Source organism: Pinus tabuliformis, chromosome Q, assembly GCF_031772625.1.
Source record: "Pinus tabuliformis cultivar Carrire ecotype Pingquan chromosome Q, CPIR1, whole genome shotgun sequence".
Lineage (NCBI taxonomy): Eukaryota > Viridiplantae > Streptophyta > Pinopsida > Pinales > Pinaceae > Pinus > Pinus tabuliformis.
Genome location: NC_142296.1, coordinates 1,333,370,250 through 1,333,391,679, shown reverse-complemented (window position 1 = coordinate 1,333,391,679; position 21,430 = coordinate 1,333,370,250). Strand labels below are relative to the sequence as shown.

Genomic DNA, 21,430 nt, shown 5'->3' with positions numbered 1-21,430 from the left:
ATTAATTTAGAGTCAAAAAATTAAAATTATAGATATTAGTATCTCCAAGTGGAAAATGACCAAAAAATTCGTGGGTCAAAAAGAAGCTAATTTTTGGAGGTCACCCAGCAAGGCAAAAATGGATTTTTTAAGAAAAATTAAGCCCTTGGACCTTGATGGTTAAGTCAAAGTCAAATTTTTGAGGATATTAGTCCATAATATTTATTTTTGGATTAATAAAAAATGGTTTTTTATGAGAAATTCAAAAATTCCTTAAAAAAAAATGTTTTCGACAGCAAAGATTAAAATATGATCAAATATTTATAAATGGTCGAGACTATTTTGGACAGGAATCAAGCCAAATAGTTGTTATTTTCCACTTGGAGGGATTTCTCTATAAATAGAAGTCATTTTGCTTCTATTTGATCATCTTTTGGCTAATGTAATTTTGTAAACTCTAGTGTGAAGCCACTATTATGTTGGGAGCATTCGAAATTCATAATAAAAGACTTTGGGGTTCAGTTCATGGCGTCTTTGTCTCATTGATCTGTGGTATGTGTTGGGTATGTGCTTTCCTATATTGTGCTTAAAAATTTATAAACTTGTTTATTCATTAGATGGTAATAAGAACATTATATTAGTAGATTTTGGGTCTATCTTAGGTGATCTAATTCACCATATGTCTAACAAGTTTTCTTAAAGAAAATATACAGAGTTTGTAGGTTCCCCGACCCTTGGACTCCAAGTTCATGGACTGTGGGCACAGGCTGACCTTGTTTGGGCTTCGGGAAATTTATGTAATTTTCTTACTTTGCTAAGACTATAATTAATATCCATCTTTCAAAATACATCAAACCATTGTCATTGTTATAAAAATTATTCTTCCTAAAATCTTTCAAGCATTACGTATTTGTATATATCATGTAAATTATTTTTTGTAAAATAATTTTTTTAACCCTTGTTTTGCAGCTATTTGGGATTTGGGGTTTATTTTGAATTTTTGTATATATTGGGGTTTTGGGTATTTTTATTTTCTTTTGTGCAGGTGAGATCCAATATATTTCAAGAAGATTTATTGGGGTTTGAGCTAAATCTAGGCCCTTAAGGATAAGATCTAGTCTCCAAATTTTTTGCAGAGCTAGCATCAAGCAATTTTGCAGTGATTTGGGTGATTGTTGAAGATTTGAAGCAAATAATAAATTTTTATGAGGGTTTCAAAAAATTTTAGGGCATCAGGGCCCAACGTCCACCTTCAACCCTAGCCGTCTAGCCTTTCCTTGCTCTTCCTAGCTCCTCATTTCCTTGGTTGCAGTCCCTCAAAGGCTAGTCATGGCCTCCAAAGGCCTACGGCTCCCTTCTAGGGCAATCCTCTAGCCCTTAGAGGCCTCCCTCCTTTACCTTGCCGCAAGCCTATTGTGGCCTCCTTCCCTCCTCGACCCCCTCTTTTTCCCCTTCACTTGCCCTCCTCCTCCTTCTCTTCCTTCTCTTGCCCTCATCCTACCTAATCCCCTCTCTGTCCTCCTTTTCTCTACTTCAGCTAGCCTTTTTGGCCCTCGTCGTGGGCTTTCAAACCTTCTCCTACCCTTTGTCCTTAGGCCGCAGCCCTTTGAGGCTTACAACAGGCCTTTTTTCCCCTAGTCATGAGGCCTCTTTGGCCACTTTGGCCGCTAGGCCTTAACCGCAAGCCTATCTAGGATTTTAGCCCTAGCCGCATGCCTAATAAGCCTTGTTGCCCCATCTTCCAGCCCTCTTCCTTACCTTTGTTGCCATCTTCAATCACTGTGGGTGATGTTGTCGCACAAAGTGCTTAGGCACCGTGACAACGCTCAGAGTAAGGGATGTCACTCTAATCCTCGCTCCGTTTAGACTCTCTCCTAGACAAGTCAAGGGGGTTGGTCCCTAAGGTGAATGAATGAAAAAACCCCGTGGAACACAGGCTCTAGGAGACTTAAAGATGAGCAACTTGATGAATGTAAATGAATCTTGATTAACTCAGATGAATAGATTAAACGCTAATGTAACCAAGACACAACCACAAGATAGAAATGATTATAGACCAGTGCCTTTATATTCAATTCACCGTAGATTAAGTAAAAACAAGTTATCCAGAACAATTTTCCAATATGTGACGAATAGTGACAATCATCAATGATCAATATAAACGCCCAGAACTGTATCATGCAAGAGATTCCAGAAAAATGATTTTTGTTAGGAATTCAGATCTAGAACAATTAACTTTCTCTGGTATGATTTAAAACATTTATTGCACCTTAACCATAAAAAAATCATGAAATTGCATTTAATCACCAAATAACCCCAAGGAACTTTAAATTAGCATTTTTATTATTCCTTAGGCAATTAGTCGAAAGAAGAAATCGAAATGTGACAGAATTAAATGAATCAAAGGGTTAAAATATTAAATTTGAAAGCGCAAATCCCTTTTTTAATTTAATTCTTTTATTCTCGATCCCAAAGTCACAAAAATAAATAAATTTTTTTTAGATTTTAGAATTTTTTAATGTTTTGGACTTTTTTTTAAATTAGATTTTTAGTTTTTAGGGATTTTTTGAGTTTTAGAGTTTTTATATGTTTAAAATTAAATTTTTTTAATTTTTAGGTTTTTTTAGATTTTAGAAATTTTTATATTTTTTTTTGAATCACAATCAAAATCATAAATTAAAAAAAAAATGAAATCAAATCAAATCAGAATATTAAAAAAATAAAAACCAAGACAAAATCAAATCTCAAATAAAAAATGAAAAAATATTCTAACATTAACCCTAATGCATATACAAATAACATAAAAGTCGAATGAACAGAAAAATAAAAAGAAAGTACCTAAACTAAAATAATAAAAGAATAAGAATCAAACCCAAATCTCAAATGAAGAAAATAAAAACTACACTAACCCTAAACGAATAAATGGAATAAAAAAATAAAATAAAATCGAATGCTTTTGTTTTATGTTTGCAAGTGAAAGCTTGGAAGACGGCGGCAAGGATGTCGACGGAATGGAATGGACAGCGACAAAGGAGAACGTAGGTTGCAAGGAGGATGTTTTGCACGTCCGACGAACTGGGAAAAGAGCAACTCGACGGCAAATGGCAGCGAGTTGCGGGCTTATTTGTTGTGCAGGTCGATGGCGAGGAGCTAAACGCATATTTGAGGGCTGAGGAAGGTATGCGTGGAGGAAATCGCATAGAGAGGGGCGGAGGTTGAGGGTACCAGCACAAAAGAATGGCAGCAGGGGAGAATAAGGCAGCAGCGAAGTGAAGGAAATAGATAAGGCAGTTGCACGAAGGGAGGAAGGGAAGGAGAAGGCGAAAGGGTTTGAAGGCCGAGGGAAAACGCAGGGTGTAGACTACGTGAGGAGAAAGGGACACAGACAAGGTTTGCAGCGATGGAGAAGGGGAAAGGATGCAAGAGGAGGACACAGGTTTAGCAGTGCGGATCTGATATATGGCAGCAAGGGTTAATGAGGGAACAAATGCAGCGATGAGTAAAGGGAAAAGAGCAGTCGAGGTTTTGATGGTGGCTGGAGGGCATCAAGGCAAAATATGCAGATGAAAAACGCAAACAATAGAGGGAAGAAAAGAGAGAGTTTTTTCTTAAAAAAAATCAAATTTTGCAGCAAACCCAAAAACCCAAGCAGCAAATCAAAAAAACCTAGACAAATGGTAGCCAAAAAACCCCTTAAGATATTTCCAGAAATTCTTGATTAAATGTTGAATCCACTTGCTTCAGATCTAACCCTGAAACCCTCAAAAAAATTCCAGATCTAAGAATTTCGGAATCCTTTTAAAATTTTCCAGATTTAAAACTCTTTAAACCCTCAGACTGCAAAATTAATTTGAAAAATATTTTTTGCAAAATTACGTTGATGAACCCCAGAGATCCAGGTCTTTACCCTCCAAGGCCTAGATCTAGACTCTACACAGATTTCTTCCTCAGATTTGTAGCTGCAAGGCAACAAAAAACACCCAAACGATATATACAATGATCAAACTAAAACCCAAGTCAAAAAAACAAAAATAATTACAGATCTATGTACAGGAATGGAAGATCTATCAAATCTGAGGAGTGTGAGTCCAACTCCGCTCCCAGATTTGATAATTTGAGGCTCTCAACAGCCACATTTATCAATTTCGCACATAAAAAATTAAATTTATAAATTTTAAAAGAGGTGCTTAGCTCAAAACCTTTCATGCATCACTACTAAAAATCTTATGATAAGCCCGGGATTAAATGAAGCTGGGCTCTTCAGAAAACATGGATCGGGAATTGGTTGGTCCAACTGAAAACTTCCCCGAATGCCCGATGATCTAAAAATCAAAACTTTTCTGCAAAACTCAATTCAACAATCAAAATAGAGCAAGAAAATAATAATAAAATTCAGATAAATAGAAATACCTGCTATTACATTCAAAATTTAGATTATCATTTAAACCCCAGCAACTGAGCAAGATACTTATACTCAAATCACTCTTCAGAAGCTATCATCAATGGCTAAAAAAAATTACACATGAAAACGACACATTTTACAGTATTTCCATGAAGAGTAACACCGACAAAAATTAACCCCAAAGCGTTTCTTTATTATTCAGAAAAAGATTACACAAGAGATTTTCGCTTAGCACACGACTCAAAGTTCGGATCTATTGACTGACAAATGACTTCCTATTTAAAGATAAATCCTCCAACGGCTAGTTCAAGTGATCCTCGTCGAAGCAATCTCAACCGTTGATGAGGATTAAAATTTCTTTTAATCTCATCTGTCAAAATATTTAAATATCTGGGGAAATTCGAAATTTTCAATTAAATGCATTTTAATTAATTCAAAAATTAAATTTTTGAATTAATTTCCCAAAATTTTGACTTAGACTTAACCCGAGGGATCAAAGGCTTAAAATTTATCAAAATAATTAATTTACCTTAGTCCCTAGATCTCTTAAAATTTATTTTTTAAGGACCGACGAATTTTGCCTTTGGAGAATTTAAATTCACCTAGGACCTAGAATTAATTAAATTTCTGACTTAGAATTTTAATTAATTTTTTGCCAGAAAATTTAATTAATTAACCTATGAGGAGATAAATTATTTTTTCAACCCTCAAGACACTTTACATCATGATTTTCACATTTTTTACATCTCAAAGGGGAAAACCCATTTGTAAAAGACCCTCACAGACTACCCATTTCTGTGACACAAATATAATCCAATAGACCAAGCAATTTGTAATAAAATAACCTAACCAAATAGTTAGGATTATTCCCAAATCACTTTTACATAGACTCAATCTAGAACACTAAGACTCCTCTAATATCCCAGTGACAAAATCCATTCCAGCTTTGGGGTAACGCTGAATGAAAACTCTGCCGACCATCCGAGAATGGATCGGTGAGACAAAAGACCTCCCGAAATGTAGATCGTCACTAAAAAAGTAAGTTTACCTAGGTAATTACATACATGACACGGATCTGCTGAGATTATTTACATTATACACATGCAGAAAGGGTTTACATAACATGCGCTATCCCTTTTGCAAAAAAAGGGGTGCACTACTATGGGTCGTTGACATGTAGTGGTCAACAGGTGATTATTTGATTTTCCGATCTAATCCTTGGTGGTTTTGCAGAGAATTTGGGTCACATATTTGTTATTTCAGGTGGTTTCTCCATTGGATAAAATTTGGCAAGATCATCAAGGCCATAAGGCCTAAGGGTTTGACCTCTAAACCCTCATTTTTGCTCACTGTTTTGTTACAGCAGTCTTCTCTCTTCCTAGCAGTGACATTTAACTCATCTAATTGACATAAAATTAACTCACATATTGTATAATGCATTGATAGATCAATTGGATAAGTTGGGCACTCATAACTTAAATTGTTTTATGATTTATGGTTGACTGTCATAAGCATCTTGGAGCCTGAAATTATAGCAGTGGCATAGGCATCTTTTCATGGTTTGCATCTTCATTTAAGTGCTCTAAAGAAATCAAATAATTTAGGAGTGTTTAGTGCATTTGGCATAAGAATAATTCATTGTTAGCTCACTGCTGTCATAAAATAGCTTACTGCTGTCCTAATTGTTCATTGAATGTTACTTGATATAATTGGAACATAAGAGGTTTCTTGTTCATGCTCTATCGGTAGCAATTGCACCTTGTGAAAAGGATAGCTAGATTTGGGGTGAATTTATTGTTGGGCTAATTGTCACATTGTTTCTATTGTTTCAAAGGCACTAACATATTGATTGTCTTGTGAAAGTTCCAGAATCCATAATCATAATTGTGCACATAAGCTCACTCTCTCTAAAAGGATTTGGCATTAATATCCTGTTACATGGTTGAATATCTTGTGTTACATCAATTGTCTTTTTGAAAATATAATTGTCTCTATCAAATTGATTGGCATTGAAGTAACTTGTTCTAATTGTGTTTGAAAGAACCTTAAGTCATCTAAAATCTAAGTGTTCTTAACTTGAGGATTTGTGGAATATCTCTTGAACAATTGGCATTAAGGAATCTAATTTGAAAAGCTTCTAATTGTACAAGAACATTGATAATTTTGGCATCTTTGTATTGTCTCATTGCCTTATCGTTCTAAGTGGATAAGTGCTCTAGTTTATTTACTTGTTATCATTGACATCATTTCTTGATTATATCTTTGTGGATGATAACTTTATCTTGAGCAATTGTATCGTGGATATTTCTTGTATCTTGTGGGCACTTGTTAATTTGGCACATACTCTTGTGGTTGAGATTGTCTCTTTTTCCATTGCTAAGTACTTATTGTCACAATTTAAGATAAATCATAACTGAAGTATTTATCACATTAACAATCTCACCTTAAGAAGACACTCAATAATCTTTGCATTAGCATCCTAAGAGTTTGCATTAATAATTTAGAGAATAGGACCACATTTCTCATCTAGCTTGAGGAGTGTAACACCTCTTTAGTGGTTAACATGGTGACCTTGCAATTGTCAGAGCCACAGTCTCTGCAACGCCAGAGGCACCAAGTGGCTAGTACCTAAGGGGAGGTATCGTTAATCAAGCCTCTGCTTGCTTCCCCTTGGCCTTTTTCTCACAACCTACTCTAGAGACTAGCTTCAAAATAGTTAAGAGGAATGATACACCTAGAATAGGCATCTAATTAAAAGCAATCAAGATTCTTGCATCACACCTAAGTCATAGGATTTTCATAGCATGTAGGATAGTTAAGCATTTAAGCAGCGATTGTTCATCCAGTCACCTGGTCCATAACTGATATAAAGCAAGTTGACTCCATAAGGCATTGGTTTCATAAGTAATTTAATCTAATCTCTAAAAACTTGTTAAATCAACCAAGTTGTTAGGCCATTCAATCGTGTCTCCCAGACTTGTTGGTTGCCAACTTGTCTTTCATTTCCATCTTCCATAGGGACTGCCCTCCATAGTCTGTTGTTGGGAGACAGCGAGAACGGAGAGGTCGGGGCTCAAAGTGACAGCCCCCGACCTAAGTCGTCGTCGCACCGTGCCTATCAGTCTGAGCGGCAACAAGACCTTCCAAACTTGCTCAACTCATTTCCAGGAGCAAAGGACCCTTTCTTCACCTCATTCTTTGGCTTTTGATACTATTGCTTGTTTTTGTTTGTTTCCTTGCTAATCACGTTGCTTGTCCCTTCTCCTACATGTCCTTTCAATGTCGCTTCATTATTCTCTATGATTTCCTTTAATCTACTGCATTTTTCTGCGTTCTTCATGAAAACAACCTCCTCTTCTAGCTTTTTACATAGTCTATTCTTTTCTTCTAGTTCATTTCTTGTTGAACTAATCTCAACTTCTAATCTTTCACACTGTAGGTGTTTCTCCTTCAGTCGACTGCTCATCTCCTCTTTTATTCTCATTGCTTCTTCAAGTTGTGTCCTTAGGCTAATAATTTCTTCTTTGAACTCATGTTCTCTCTCATCACATATCTTCACCAGTTTCTTCAGATCTTTGTTTTCATTCTTCAATCTTTCTATTTTATCCAAGGTTGACTTAAGTCTGATTTGTTCTTCAGCTAACTTTTCTTCAGGTTCATTCACACATGCAGAGGTCTCTTTCGACTGAACAATTTCCTTTTGGCAAGGCTTTTTGTTCTTCCTCTTTCTCTTCTCTTTTTTTGTACTATTGCTACTAGTATCTCCTTCATGCATGAGCTACAATCTATCCCAAATTTCTTTTGCAGATTTAAGTCTATAACTATCTCAAGATCCTTATTATGAAGATTGTTATACATTGCACATTTTTCCTGAGCATTCCACTATTGTTCTTGTATAGAGGGGATATCATCTTTATCGTATCCATCACATACAAGCTTCCATACACCAGGTCCATAAGTTACCAGTTTTGATTTTACCTTATCTCTCCATTCATGAAACTTTGTTGCACTTAGCATAGATAGGTACACTATGATAATCCATATTCAACCAAGTCTACCTTCTGGTTGTTACGTTATCACAGAAGGAACCGGCTCTAATACCAATTGATGGAAACTTGACTAAACTGAGAAGGGGGTTGAATTAGTTTAGTGCATTCATGAACATAATTTTTTTTTAATTAATTAATTAAACTATTAAACGAGCAGTTTAACACATTATGAATAGCAAGTAATATGTAAACCAAAGCATCACATCAACACATAAGGACACCAAATATAAGTGGAAACCCATAAAGGGAGAAAACCACAACTTTGTTATTGTTGTGATGCAAAGGAAAGCTCCTACTCCCTTATTAAATCTGATTTTCTATAGGCTCCAACCTACAGGAGGTTGCTACCTCAACTCTTCTGCAAGTTTCGGCTTGCAAAGAAGCTCAAACTCCCTCAAACTTTTTGTAGGCTACAACCCACAAGAGGCTCCTACCTCAACAAGCTCCAACATGTTCTGTTATCATGTTGCAACTTGAAAAAACATTGCAATCCCCTCGTACATAAAAAAACAATGTGTTGGTTTGTAGGAATTTACAGGGTAAGTTCCTCAGAAAGAATACCAAAAGGACACCGCTCACAACCAGATCACAGATCAATACACCAGTATTTTGACGTGGTTAAAACCCTCAAAGAGGGAAACAGTCCACGGCCTGTCCCAACGTGGGTACTACAGGCAATTTATTAATCAAAGAATGAAAATTTACATAAGCTTCTCTCATGCACGGATTACCCGAACAATGACCCTCCATGCGCTTTAAATAGAACTCATGGACCAATCGGGTGTCAAGCCACGGATCAAGTGTCGGTAATACCGAGGTGAGAGTGAACCGTCGGATCACTACATATCGTGACCGTCGGATTGTAAGTTACAAAATGTACAACGGTAAAGAAACACACTTTACCTAACTCTATACTAGACCAAGTTGAACTTAACTATTTCCTATGTGTCGGAATATCCTAACATGGTTTACCTGGTCTATAACTTTGCATACCTCCATCTCTAACTCCACTTCTTCTTCTTCTTAAATCTGCATCACATCTGCTCTATATGTGTCAGGTAACTAATGCATAACAACTTAATTAGCTCTTCACATTCTCTAACTCTCTAACCATACAGCCTTGCAACCTCACACATATTTATAAACAAGCTTTGATGGTTGTTTGTATTCCAAACATGAATATGAAGTGAAAAGACTTATCTCTTTGCATTCCACTCATTCGTTTCACACCTTTTGAGATTTTGAATATTAAAATAAAATAAATGCTTCACCAAATATTATTTTCAGCCACATGTAATGATTAAATCAACAAGCATAGCAACCATAGCCTTTGCAACATACATTAGCAATACATCAACAACTATAACATCACAACATCAAAAGCATAACAACATTCTTCATGCTTTTGCCTTTGTCTTTGACTTATATCTTTGCCTCTGCCTTGCATCACGTCTTTGCCTTGCATCACAACAATCTCTGCAACATTATGTCATCAGTAACCAACAAGGAACTCCAAGACAACCATGCCATCAATGACACTCTTTGCCATCTTACTTTGCTGCTCCTTTGCCATAACAATATATGCAACATCATCAACATGCAATCAGCTCAACATGCAATAACAACATATGAAAGCAAGCTCTAACAAGTTGTTCTCCTTCACCTCCAAAGCATAACAATACCTGCATCAACACAAGCATGGCATCAACAATACCTGTTCAATTGGGCATGCATTAATTGTTATGCTCCTTTACCCTTGAAACATGACATATCAAGCATACCTTGCTGCTCATACCTCCTCACATACTTCTGCCAGTCATCATAAACATGGCAAGCATCAAGCAACATACCTTGCCATCAAACATAACAGTGATCAACAATATAAAACATGACAACAACAAGCATACCCAAGCCATCAAACATAACAAGCCAATCATCATTGCTCAACAACACCTCCAATGCCATAACTCTTGCTGCTCCTTTGCCATCAATGACAACAATGCCAACACAGTGAGCTAGGATGCTTGCAATCTCTCTCTGCTTAAGTTCTCTACACTATTAAGATAGCCTCTAATCCTATGTTTGAATCTCTTAAAAGCTACCGTATCATTGCATCTTCTTGATCAGAGAGAATATAAACTCGAGAACTAGATCGATATTAACTTTGGCAGACTGAAAAACTGCAACAAAACTTACCTATCAATTAATTTTATAATGTTTTGTCCATGGACAAAGGACCAAACACGCCAGTTTTTAAGGATTTATGTGATTCATGGACAAAATAGTATTAAATTTCACCTGATAATTAGATGCTATAACCGTCAATCAAAGGACATCGAGTTGGTTTTATGTAATCAACTTTTCAATATTAATATATGAACTCAATTAAACAAAATAAAATAAATGCATCTTGAATGCTCATCTTTCACGATTTGGCATTTCAAAAGAAAAAATAATGGCAATGCATCATAGAAAAAAGAAAGGGTAAACAAGATAACTTGATATCAATAGATAGCTTAGTTTCTAGATTCATGTTCCTGTTTTGTCAAAGTTCAAGTCAAACAAAGGAAAAAAAATATCCCATTAAAGGACCATGATAGCTGTAACTGAAAACCAACTGATAATGATAAATATTAAACTTTACTAAAACAATGGCTAAACAATCAATTAAGCCTTCAGTCACTGAATTTATAGAGTTGTGTCTACAAAATGGATAAGCAAATTTATCAATATATAATTAGAGAAACCATAGATTAATGTTCCACTGGATTTTAACACAAGGTCAAAGAAAAATTGTGATCGAGAATATCACTTTACTATAAAGTAAGAATTTATGTGCGTAGTTGTCCAAAAAATCATCATAATTATTTGTCATCTCTAACACTGCGCTTACTCTCACATACATAGATGAATCCTGACATCGTTCTAAAATGAGATGACGATCATCCCCTTCTCCAACAGATTCATGCATTAAACTGCCAAACCACAAGCAAGAATGCACATTCACAAATAAGGAATCTGAAAAAATAAAAATAACATTATAAGATGAATAAATAAATAAATTACAAAGCCCAACGAAAATAATTAACTCGAATCAGATCATTTAGACACTTTTACTGGAAAAATTAAGCATAAGACATAAACAATCTTGATGGTAAATGCAGACAACAAACAATCTCTACCATGAAACACAGAACAAATCAGAATTTTATGGCACAAGGAGTCCATAGGTCATTTCAGTTCCGCCATTTGTGAAAGTTGCTAGCAAGAAAGTACATACCCAAAAATATCAGCAAGCCGGTGGAGGAGCATGCGATGGTAGGACACCATAGGTGCAAGCTCCAAAATATCCTCTGAACTGCAATGCCAACACACAAGTTCAGGTCAGGGGAAAATGAATACATACATGAACATATAAAAGTATTTGCTAATGGTCATGTACTTCAAGTTAAATACTTTATAATATAATGTTATAAAGTTGTGTTAAGTCAATATAGTGACTTAATGTCAAATTAGTCACAAGTTAGTTTAATAGTTGTGTATGTCTTTTTCTAACTCACATCTTCTCTCTTATCTGATGTTTTCTACAATATAGTCTCTTCTCTCTCCATACTTCAGCATATTATGTGTTGGAAAAACGAAAGACACACAGGAAAAAAAATAGGAAGAAAGATTTTATTGCACTTGCAGTCCTTTCATACATTATGAGAGTTCTGCTTTTATTTATATTTTTGGGTAGTTGATCTACCAAACTTTCCACAAACATGTACTAATTTTGAAAATGGCAACACCTGGAAATGTGAACCCCCCACCCCCCAAAAAAAAATGGGTATGTCGGGAGAAACACAGTATCTCTCTCTCTATATATATGTGTGTGTGTAGCTAAGTTACCATAATTTGATACAGATCTGCTAATGTTCTGAAAATCCAGGATGTGGATCCACTAGTAACCGACAAGTACAAAATTTTATATTAAATAAAAGAAAAAATATATTTTTTCTAAATATACAAGTTATATATAAAATATCTACAATACCTACAAAAATAACTAGCATATAAAATTAGTCATATTATAATTAATATATTTAATATTAATTATTTCATACAAATTAAACATTCTTTATTAATTACTACATTACATTAGTTAAGTGGCCATAAACTTTACAGTAATTTTAAGTTTTAACATGTATGATGTAGGGTTTATAAAATTTACTTTTAATTGAAATAGTAAAAGATAAATTATCGTGGCTTATAAACTATACCTATGCCCATGTCTTAAACTTTATAATAGTCAACAACTTTAAAAACCCCTCGCTGGTCGAGTAATCTATTTTTATCACGTAACCCAAGGTTACCAATCAGTGGTGATCAGAAGTAATGTGTTTCAAAGGTATGAAATGTTTGAAAAACAACCAAACCCGGCTCCCGAACGAATCACTGGGAACCAAGAACTACTGTGAATAAATTCCCTGGCTGGCGTGAACAATGAACTAATGAGACCGGACCAATTACTAAGAGATTAAAATCATAGTGACCACTGAATATGGATTACACAACGATGGTGTTTTGAATTACAATGAGTTGACATTGACGGTTTGGATTACACAACACTGGCATTGTCAGGGATGAATCCTAGGCAGATATCAGTGGATCTGGATCCAAATCTGGATCGGATTTGGGGATCCATGGATCCAACCTTCAGGATTCATGGATCCGGTATTGTATATATGTATGTATGTATATTTTAGACAACACATTATCTTGCAATAAAAAAAGAATGATAGGTTAATTTGTAGGCAGGTTTAGAAACAAATTATAGGTTTCCAAATTAGAAACAATCTAGAAGTTTCCAAGACATTTCTGAGTTTATTACGATATTTTCATGTTAGTATTCACAGCTCGCCTTCACATGAAAATCAGATCTTAAACACCTCTGAATACAAAACATCAAAGCATCCACAAAGAAGGATTTCAAATAACAATTACAGAATTTTAGCTCAAACTGAAGACCACAAATGGGTCCCCTTCCATCCACTAAGGCACTTGGGTGGCTAGCTGCAATGCTCATTGATTCTCTAGGTAGTTAACCTCAGTACAGGAATTGTCTTCAGCAAACTATATGTTGCTCTCCTCCATGGAATCTAGAACTAAGTCATTGGTGCTTCATTGGCTTGTCGTCACCTTCATTTTTATGCGTACAAAACATCTAGACAACCATCCATATTCCACAACCCATAAAAGTCCCACCCTATTTGAAGGCTATGCCTAAGAGATCATCCCTTTTTTAAACAACCAAAACAAACAAACATCCCATGTTTCACCACCACCATCACTCCCTTCTTCCTCCTCAATATTCCGGGTATCATGGATGACACAATACGATTATCTGCTATTATGGGCAACCATGTTGGCATTATGGCTAAGGTGATTGTCCTTGATGGCAACCCATTCAGGTGATAGATCACAGTACTTCAAGTCAGCAGCAGAGATTGATGATCAACTATCAAATATTGAAGAAAATAAGGGGTACGCAGGTACACCTTACATAAGGTGCGTACACGCAGGTCAGTGTTACATAAAGTGCGTACATACCCGCAGTTATCCCGTTCAGGAGGTGCGTACCCCCAGTGCACACATTTCAAGGCAAAGAAATTCACATGTGGGGTTTTCTTATGTTTTACTCTTGGTATTTAGCCGACGGTATTGGGTTATTATGGTGTCGGCTCATGGTATTAAAACATTGTTTTAAGGAAGAGCTTTCCTATATAAAGCAAAGGAGATCATTTGGCTTGAGTATGTTTTTGGTTGAATATCTTATGAGGGCTAGATTTGGTCTAGATCTAAAGAAGGCGAATCTACTGATGGACCGAGATCTCTTCGGCGCATGTTCAGATCTGTAGATCTGACTGTCTGGGTTATTTCTGAAGTCTTGAAATCATCTATGCCTGAAGGTACGCAGGTACAGTGAGCGAAAAGTGCGTACATACGCAGGAACGAAGCGTTTCAGGTGCGCCGATACGCAGGCACAGAAGGGTTTCAGGTGCGCCGGTACGCAGGCACAGAAGGGTTGCAGGTGCGGAGGTCCGCAGGCAGTTCAATGGACTCAGAGCGAGGTACGCAGGCTAGCAGTTGAGCAGGGTGCGTACATAAGCAGGCTAGCAGTTGAGCAGGGTGCGTACTGTAAGCAGGCAAGCAGTTGAGCAGGGTGAGTACTGTAAGCAGGCCAACAGTTGAGCAGGGTGCTTACGTAAGCAGGCGAGCAGTTGAGCAGGGTGCTTACTTCTCTTAAAATCTTTGTTTATCATTGTTGTGTTCTGGGTTTGGTCCTATTATTGTTGATCTAGTTACTACAGTTGACTGGGTGATTCTCTTATACTTGATGATTATTTGATGCTTATGGATCCAGTTTGAAATTTATGAAAAGTGGTCCTTGTAAGAAAAGAAGTAGGGGGTTGTAGCTCCCTTCCAGGAGAGACTGGAAAACGAGAGAGAGAGTTGTAGCTCTCTGCAGGTTGCAGCCTACGTACTGGTAAAGGACTGCACCAGTACAAAACCATTGTAAAAGGAGTTTCTAATTTGAAAGAAGATAGAGACATATTGCAGCAGGTGGTTTTCACCCACATTGGGTTTCCACCTTACATCTTGTGTTCTTTGGTGTGACTATCTGTTTTCTTTTGTTCATGCTCATTATTTTATGGTACTGACATGCAAAAACAATTCAAAGAACAAATAAAAAAGATTTATTAAAAGAATTAGATAATACTGATTCACCCCCCCCCCCTCTCAGTATTATTTCCAACAATTGGTATCAGAGCAGGTCCTTCAAAGAAGCTTGATCGCTTGAAGGTAGATCGTTCATCATGAGCAACTACGAGAGAGAAGCATCAATCAGGCCACCGGTTTTTGATGGGACAAACTTCAATTATTGGAAGGTAAGGGTTACTGCCTATCTTCAATCTCTTGGTACAGAAGTTTGGGACATCGTAGAGACAGGCTACGCTTTTCCTTCAGCTACTCCTACAGATGCAGCCGAGAAAAAGAAGTATGAAACAAATGCGAAAGCAGTCAGTACTCTATTAGGATGTATATCTCAATCAGAATTCATGAAGGTAATGCACTATAAATCCGCAAAAGAGATATGGGACAAAATTGTCACGAGCTATGAAGGAGATGAACAGGTAAAGCGTGCTAAACTTCAAACTCTCAGAATTCAGTATGAGACTCTCAAAATGTATAATGATGAAAGTGTGGCTAACTATTTTCTTCGGGTAGATGAAGTTGTTAACTGTATGAAAAATTTGGGTGAAGAAATAAAAGAGGCTATTGTGGTTGAAAAAGTTCTGAGATCATTGTCCCCCAAGTTTGAATCTAAAGTATCTGCAATAGAAGAAAAGGAAAATCTACGAATTCTTACTATGTCTCAGCTACATGGAATTCTAACTGCTTATGAAATGAGAAAGGGAGGTCCATCAGACAGAAGAGAAGCTGCTTTCAAGGCATCAGGTAAAGGAGATTATTATGAAGCGAGCCACGTCCTAGAAGAAGAGGAAGAAGAATCAAATTTTGTCAGAAATCTTCAAAGGGGTTCTGGAAGGTTCAGAGGTAAGTTACCTTTTAAATGCTTTGCTTGTGGAAGAGTAGGTCATTATGCTGCAAAATGTTCTTATAAGGATAAAGGAAAGGAACCTGCTAGATGGAACAAGAAACAGAATGCAAATAAGAAAAGCTACTACACTCATGAAGATAGTGATGGTCTATCAAACAGTGATGAAGATGAACAAGGTAATGAATATAAGTTGTTAATGGCATTTGAAGATGATGATTATATGGATGATATAGATGTGGATAACCTTTATGATGAAATTACTAGACTCAAGAGATGTATAGAAGAAAAGAACATGATCATTGATACTCTACAATTTCAAATTGATGAAAAGGAAAAACATCTTGAAAAATTAGAAGGTGAAATTGTTGGTCTTAGAAAAGAGATTGAGAAAACAAAAGCTATTAATCTCAAGTTTGTCAAAGGATCTGAAACTTTGGATGAGATTATCAATGTGCAGCGGTCTCCACTAAACAAGACAAGTCTGGGCTATAATGGAGAAACTTCTCAAGCATCCACCTCAAAAAGTTATCTTGATGCAGCAAGAAGAAATGAGCAAAAGTACAATGAAGATCATCAGGTAAAGCAGGGACGAATTACAAACAGAAACTATCAGGGGCAATCCATCTTAAGGGTGAACAAAAGCTACAACCAGCCACAGGTAAAATCTTCTCAATTTGGTTCAAGAATAGATGACAATAGAAATTACAATCAATTGGCTGGTAGATTCGATAACCGCAGAAGTTTCTTCAATGGACAATGCTTTTCTTGCCATAACTTTGGTCACAAAGCAGCTCAATGTGTTGCATATAAAACGATCATGACTAGGGAAGCTCAAAAACAAAGAAGTGTGACGGGGATTACAAAAAGGACCTATAACAACTTTTCGGTTCTTGAAAATGAAGTTGAATGTTCTATTTGCAATAACTTTGGTCATGAAGACTCTGAATGCAGGAGCAGGTTTCAGCAGAAAAAGGAACAAGCCTCAAGCACCAAAACATGGAGAATAAAGGAACCTCAAACAGAAAGATGTGGGATAGCATTTTATGCAGAGGGACAGGAAAATCTATGGTACATTGACAGTGGATGTTCGAAGCATATGACAGGTGATAAAGAAAAACTTGAGTCTTATTCTACTCTAGAAAAGGGAAAGAAAGTCTCTTTTGGAAATGATACTCCTGCAACTATAAAAGGAAAAGGCATTGCTCAGTTAAAAGAAAAGGTCAAGGCTGGAAATGTTTTGTATGTTGATGGATTGAAGCATAATCTTCTAAGTGTCAGCCAGATGTGTGATCAAAGAACCGAGGTTATATTCAGATCAAATGGATGTCTTGTTCGTGATCTTGATACAGGTAAAACAGTGATCAAAGGCAAAAGAACTCCAAATAATCTGTACATATTTGAAGAAGGACAACAACAATGCTATCTGAGCAAGGATGATGAGCACTGGTTATGGCATCGGAGGTTGGGACATCTAAGTTTTCACAAATAAGGAAAGCATGCAAATATCAGGCAGTTCGCGATCTTCCAAATATCAAAATTCCTGACAACACCATATGCAAATCATGTCAGTTTGGAAAACAAACCAGAACTAACTTTCCAGAGAAAGAAGGATCAGCTAGCATGCCTCTTGAGCTAGTACATACAGATACATGCGGTCCTTTCAGGAAAAGAACACCTCGAGGAGAAGAATACTTGATATTATTCATTGACGATTTCTCCAGGTTTGTCTGGTTGGGACTTATGAAGCACAAAGATGAAGCATTCGAAAAATTCAAATCCTTCAAAGCCTTGGTTGAAAATGAATCAGGTCACAAAATTAAGTGCCTCAGATCCGACAGAGGTGGGGAATTTACTTCAAATGAATTTTTCGATTTCTGTGAAGAACATGGGATAAGAAGAGAATTCTCTACAGCAAGAACTCCTCAGCAAAATGGAGTTGTGGAAAGAATGAACAGAACAGTCCAACAAATGGCTCGTGCTATGCTTGATGAGTCAGGAACTCCCGCAACTTTCTGGGGTGAAGCTGCACATGTTGCAGTTGTTATTCTCAACAAAACAAATGTCCGGGTGAACAGCACTCAAACTCCTCATGAGCTCTGGAGTGGTAGGACTCCTTCAGTAAAGCACTTCAAAATCTTTGGGAGCAAATGCTATATCAAGAATACTGATGAGCAGCTTGGCAAACTTGAATCTAGAGCAGATGAAGGCATTCTTCTTGGTTACTCTCCACATAGCAAAGCATACAAATGCTACAATAAAAGACTTGGCAGAATTGTTGACAGCATTGATGTAGTGGTTGATGAGAAGGGATACATTCCTAGGCAAGTACATCATGAAGACATCGAAGAAGATGAAGGCTACCCCCAACGACAGAATGATGAAGAAGAAGAACCTCAAGAAGAACCAGAGGAGCAAACAAGAATAGAAGAAAAGACTCCATCCAGATATGTTCAGAAGAGCCATCCAGAATCTCAGATTATGGGGCAGAAAGAAGCAGGTGTACAAACAAGAAGAACAGTTGCAGAAGCTTCAAGCTATTTGGCATTACTCTCCTCTACTGAACCACAAAATGTGAAAGAGGCATGCAAAGATGAATGTTGGGTGAAAGAAATGGATGAAGAACTTGAGCAGATCGAAAAGAACAACACTTGGGAGCTGGTTCCTAGACCAAAAGATAAGAATGTTATCGGGACAAAATGGGTCTTCAAAAACAAATTGAATGAAAATGGAGAAGTAATTAGAAACAAAGCCAGACTTGTTTGTAAAGGGTATGCGCAGCAAGAAGGAATAGACTTTGAAGAAACCTTTGCTCCTGTTGCAAGACTTGAGGCCATCCAAATGTTCCTTGCTCTCTCAAGTTTTCAAAACTTCAAAGTATTTCAAATGGACGTGAAATCAGCCTTTCTGAATGGAGCCTTGGAAGAAGAAGTGTACATTGAACAGCCAGATGGGTTCATTCTTGGAAATGATCCAAATCTTGTATGCAGATTGAAAAAGGCTCTCTATGGTCTCAAACAAGCTCCAAGGGCTTGGTACTACCGTTTGGACAAATATCTTCATCAACAAGGTTTTTCAAAAGGATCGGCAGATAGCAATCTTTATATAAAAGTTGAAAATGACAAATTGCTAATACTTGTTGTGTATGTAGATGACATTATTTTTGGGAGCAATGAAGAAGCTATGAGTCAAACTTTGCCTTGGTCATGCAGAAAGAATTTGAAATGTCCTTGCTAGGAGAACTGACATATTTCCTTGGTTTGCAAATCCAACAAAAAGAAGGAGGAATCTTTTTATCTCAAACCAAGTATCTCAAACGAATTTTGAAGAAATATGGTATGGAAGATGCAAAACCAGTATGTACACCCATGGTCACAGGATGTAGCCTCAGTGCAAATGATGAATCTGCAGCAGTACATCAACCAACCTACAGATCTATGATTGGAAGTTTACTTTATTTGACAGGTACCCGCCCAGACATCATGCATGCAGTTGGAATAGTTGGAAGATTTCAGGCAAATCCGAAGGAGACTCATCTTCAGGCAATGAAGAGAATTTTCAAATATCTTCAAGGGACTCAAAATTATGGCTTATGGTATCCTAAAGATACAGATCTTACACTTCATGCTTATACAGATGCAGATTGGGCCGGAAGCGTGGATGACAGGAAAAGCACAAGTGGTGGTGCGTTCTTTATGGGTTCCAGACTGGTATCTTGGTTCAGCAAGAAACAGAGTTCGATTGCCTTGTCTACAGCTGAAGCGGAATATGTTGCTGCTGCATCTTGTTGCACCCAACTCCTTTGGATGATGCAAACTTTGCAGGATTTTCAAATCACTTGTACACCACCAATCCCCATCTTATGTGATAACACAAGTGCAATCAGCATCTCAAAGAATCCTGTTATGCATTCAAAAACCAAGCACATACCAATCAAGTATCATTTTCTCCGGGAACAAGTGCTTGAACAGAAGGTCAAGTTGGAGTATGTTCCTTCTAAGGAACAAGTTGCTGATATTCTCACCAAACCATTGCCCAGGGACACTTTTGAATACCTCAGGCAAAAGCTGGGGGTTGTTGATGCATCATCTTATTGCTGAACCTCTTCCGATTGATGGTACAGGTTCAGGGGGAGCATATAATGCATTGTTGGCATTATGGAGGATGTGCAGAAGGAGATCTTGGAAGTAGCTGCAATATGTCTCTATCTCTTTCATGGTGGATTATGGTTCTTCGTTGCAGATCTGGGTCATATTCAGGGGAAGCATGTTCTTAGGGGGAGCATAACCCTTTGCCCTTGATGTCAAAGGGGGAGAATGAAGCTAAAGTTTTGAGGTTGCCATCAAGTCCAAAGGGGGAGATTGTTGGCATTATGGCTAAAGTGATTGTCCTTGATGGCAACCCATTCAGGTGATAGATCACAGTACTTCAAGTCAGCAGCAGAGATTGATGATCAACTATCAAATATTGAAGAAAATAAGGGGTACGCAGGTACACCTTACATAAGGTGCGTACACGCAGGTCAGTGTTACATAAAGTGCGTACATACCCGCAGTTATCCCGTTCAGGAGGTGCGTACCCCCAGTGCACACATTTCAAGGCAAAGAAATTCACGTGGGGTTTTCTTATGTTTTACTCTTGGTATTTAGCCGACGGTATTGGGTTATTATGGTGTCGGCTCGTGGTATTGATCCATGTTTTAAGGAAGAGCTTTCCTATATAAAGCAAAGGAGATCATTTGGCTTGAGTATGTTTTTGGTTGAATATCTTATGAGGGCTAGATTTGGTCTAGATCTAAAGAAGGCGAATCTACTGATGGACCGAGATCTCTTCGGCGCATGTTCAGATCTGTAGATCTGACTGTCTGGGTTATTTCTGAAGTCTTGAAATCATCTATGCCTGAAGGTACGCAGGTACAGTGAGCGAAAAGTGCGTACATACGCAGGAACGAAGCGTTTCAGGTGCGCCGGTACGCAGGCACAGAAGGGTTTCAGGTGCGCCGGTACGCAGGCACAGAAGGGTTTCAGGTGCGCCGGTACGCAGGCACAGAAGGGTTGCAGGTGCACCGGTACGCAGGCACAGAAGGGTTGCAGGTGCGGAGGTCCGCAGGCAGTTCAATGGACTCAGAGCGAGGTACGCAGGCTAGCAGTTGAGCAGGGTGCGTACATAAGCAGGCTAGCAGTTGAGCAGGGTGCGTAGTGTAAGCAGGCAAACAGTTGAGCAGGGTGAGTACTGTAAGCAGGCCAGCAGTTGAGCAGGGTGCTTACGTAAGCAGGCGAGCAGTTGAGCAGGGTGCTTACTTCTCTTAAAATCTTTGTTTATCATTGTTGTGTTCTGGGTTTGGTCCTATTATTGTTGATCTGGTTACTACAGTTGACTGGGTGATTCTCTTATACT

General features: G+C 37.5%; 1 protein-coding gene across 1 annotated transcript in view; it reads right to left on the bottom strand.

The window, feature by feature from the left end:
* LOC149224767 (uncharacterized) overlaps positions 1-21,430 on the bottom strand; it is a 170,439-nt gene that overhangs the window by 106,121 nt on the left and 42,888 nt on the right. The window contains exons 3-4 of the mRNA XM_089386249.1: positions 11,711-11,788; positions 11,334-11,405 (exon numbers count right to left, since the gene is read on the bottom strand). Of these exons, the coding sequence (XP_089242375.1) occupies positions 11,334-11,405; positions 11,711-11,788 (150 nt within the window). The remainder of the gene's footprint in view (positions 1-11,333; positions 11,406-11,710; positions 11,789-21,430) is intronic.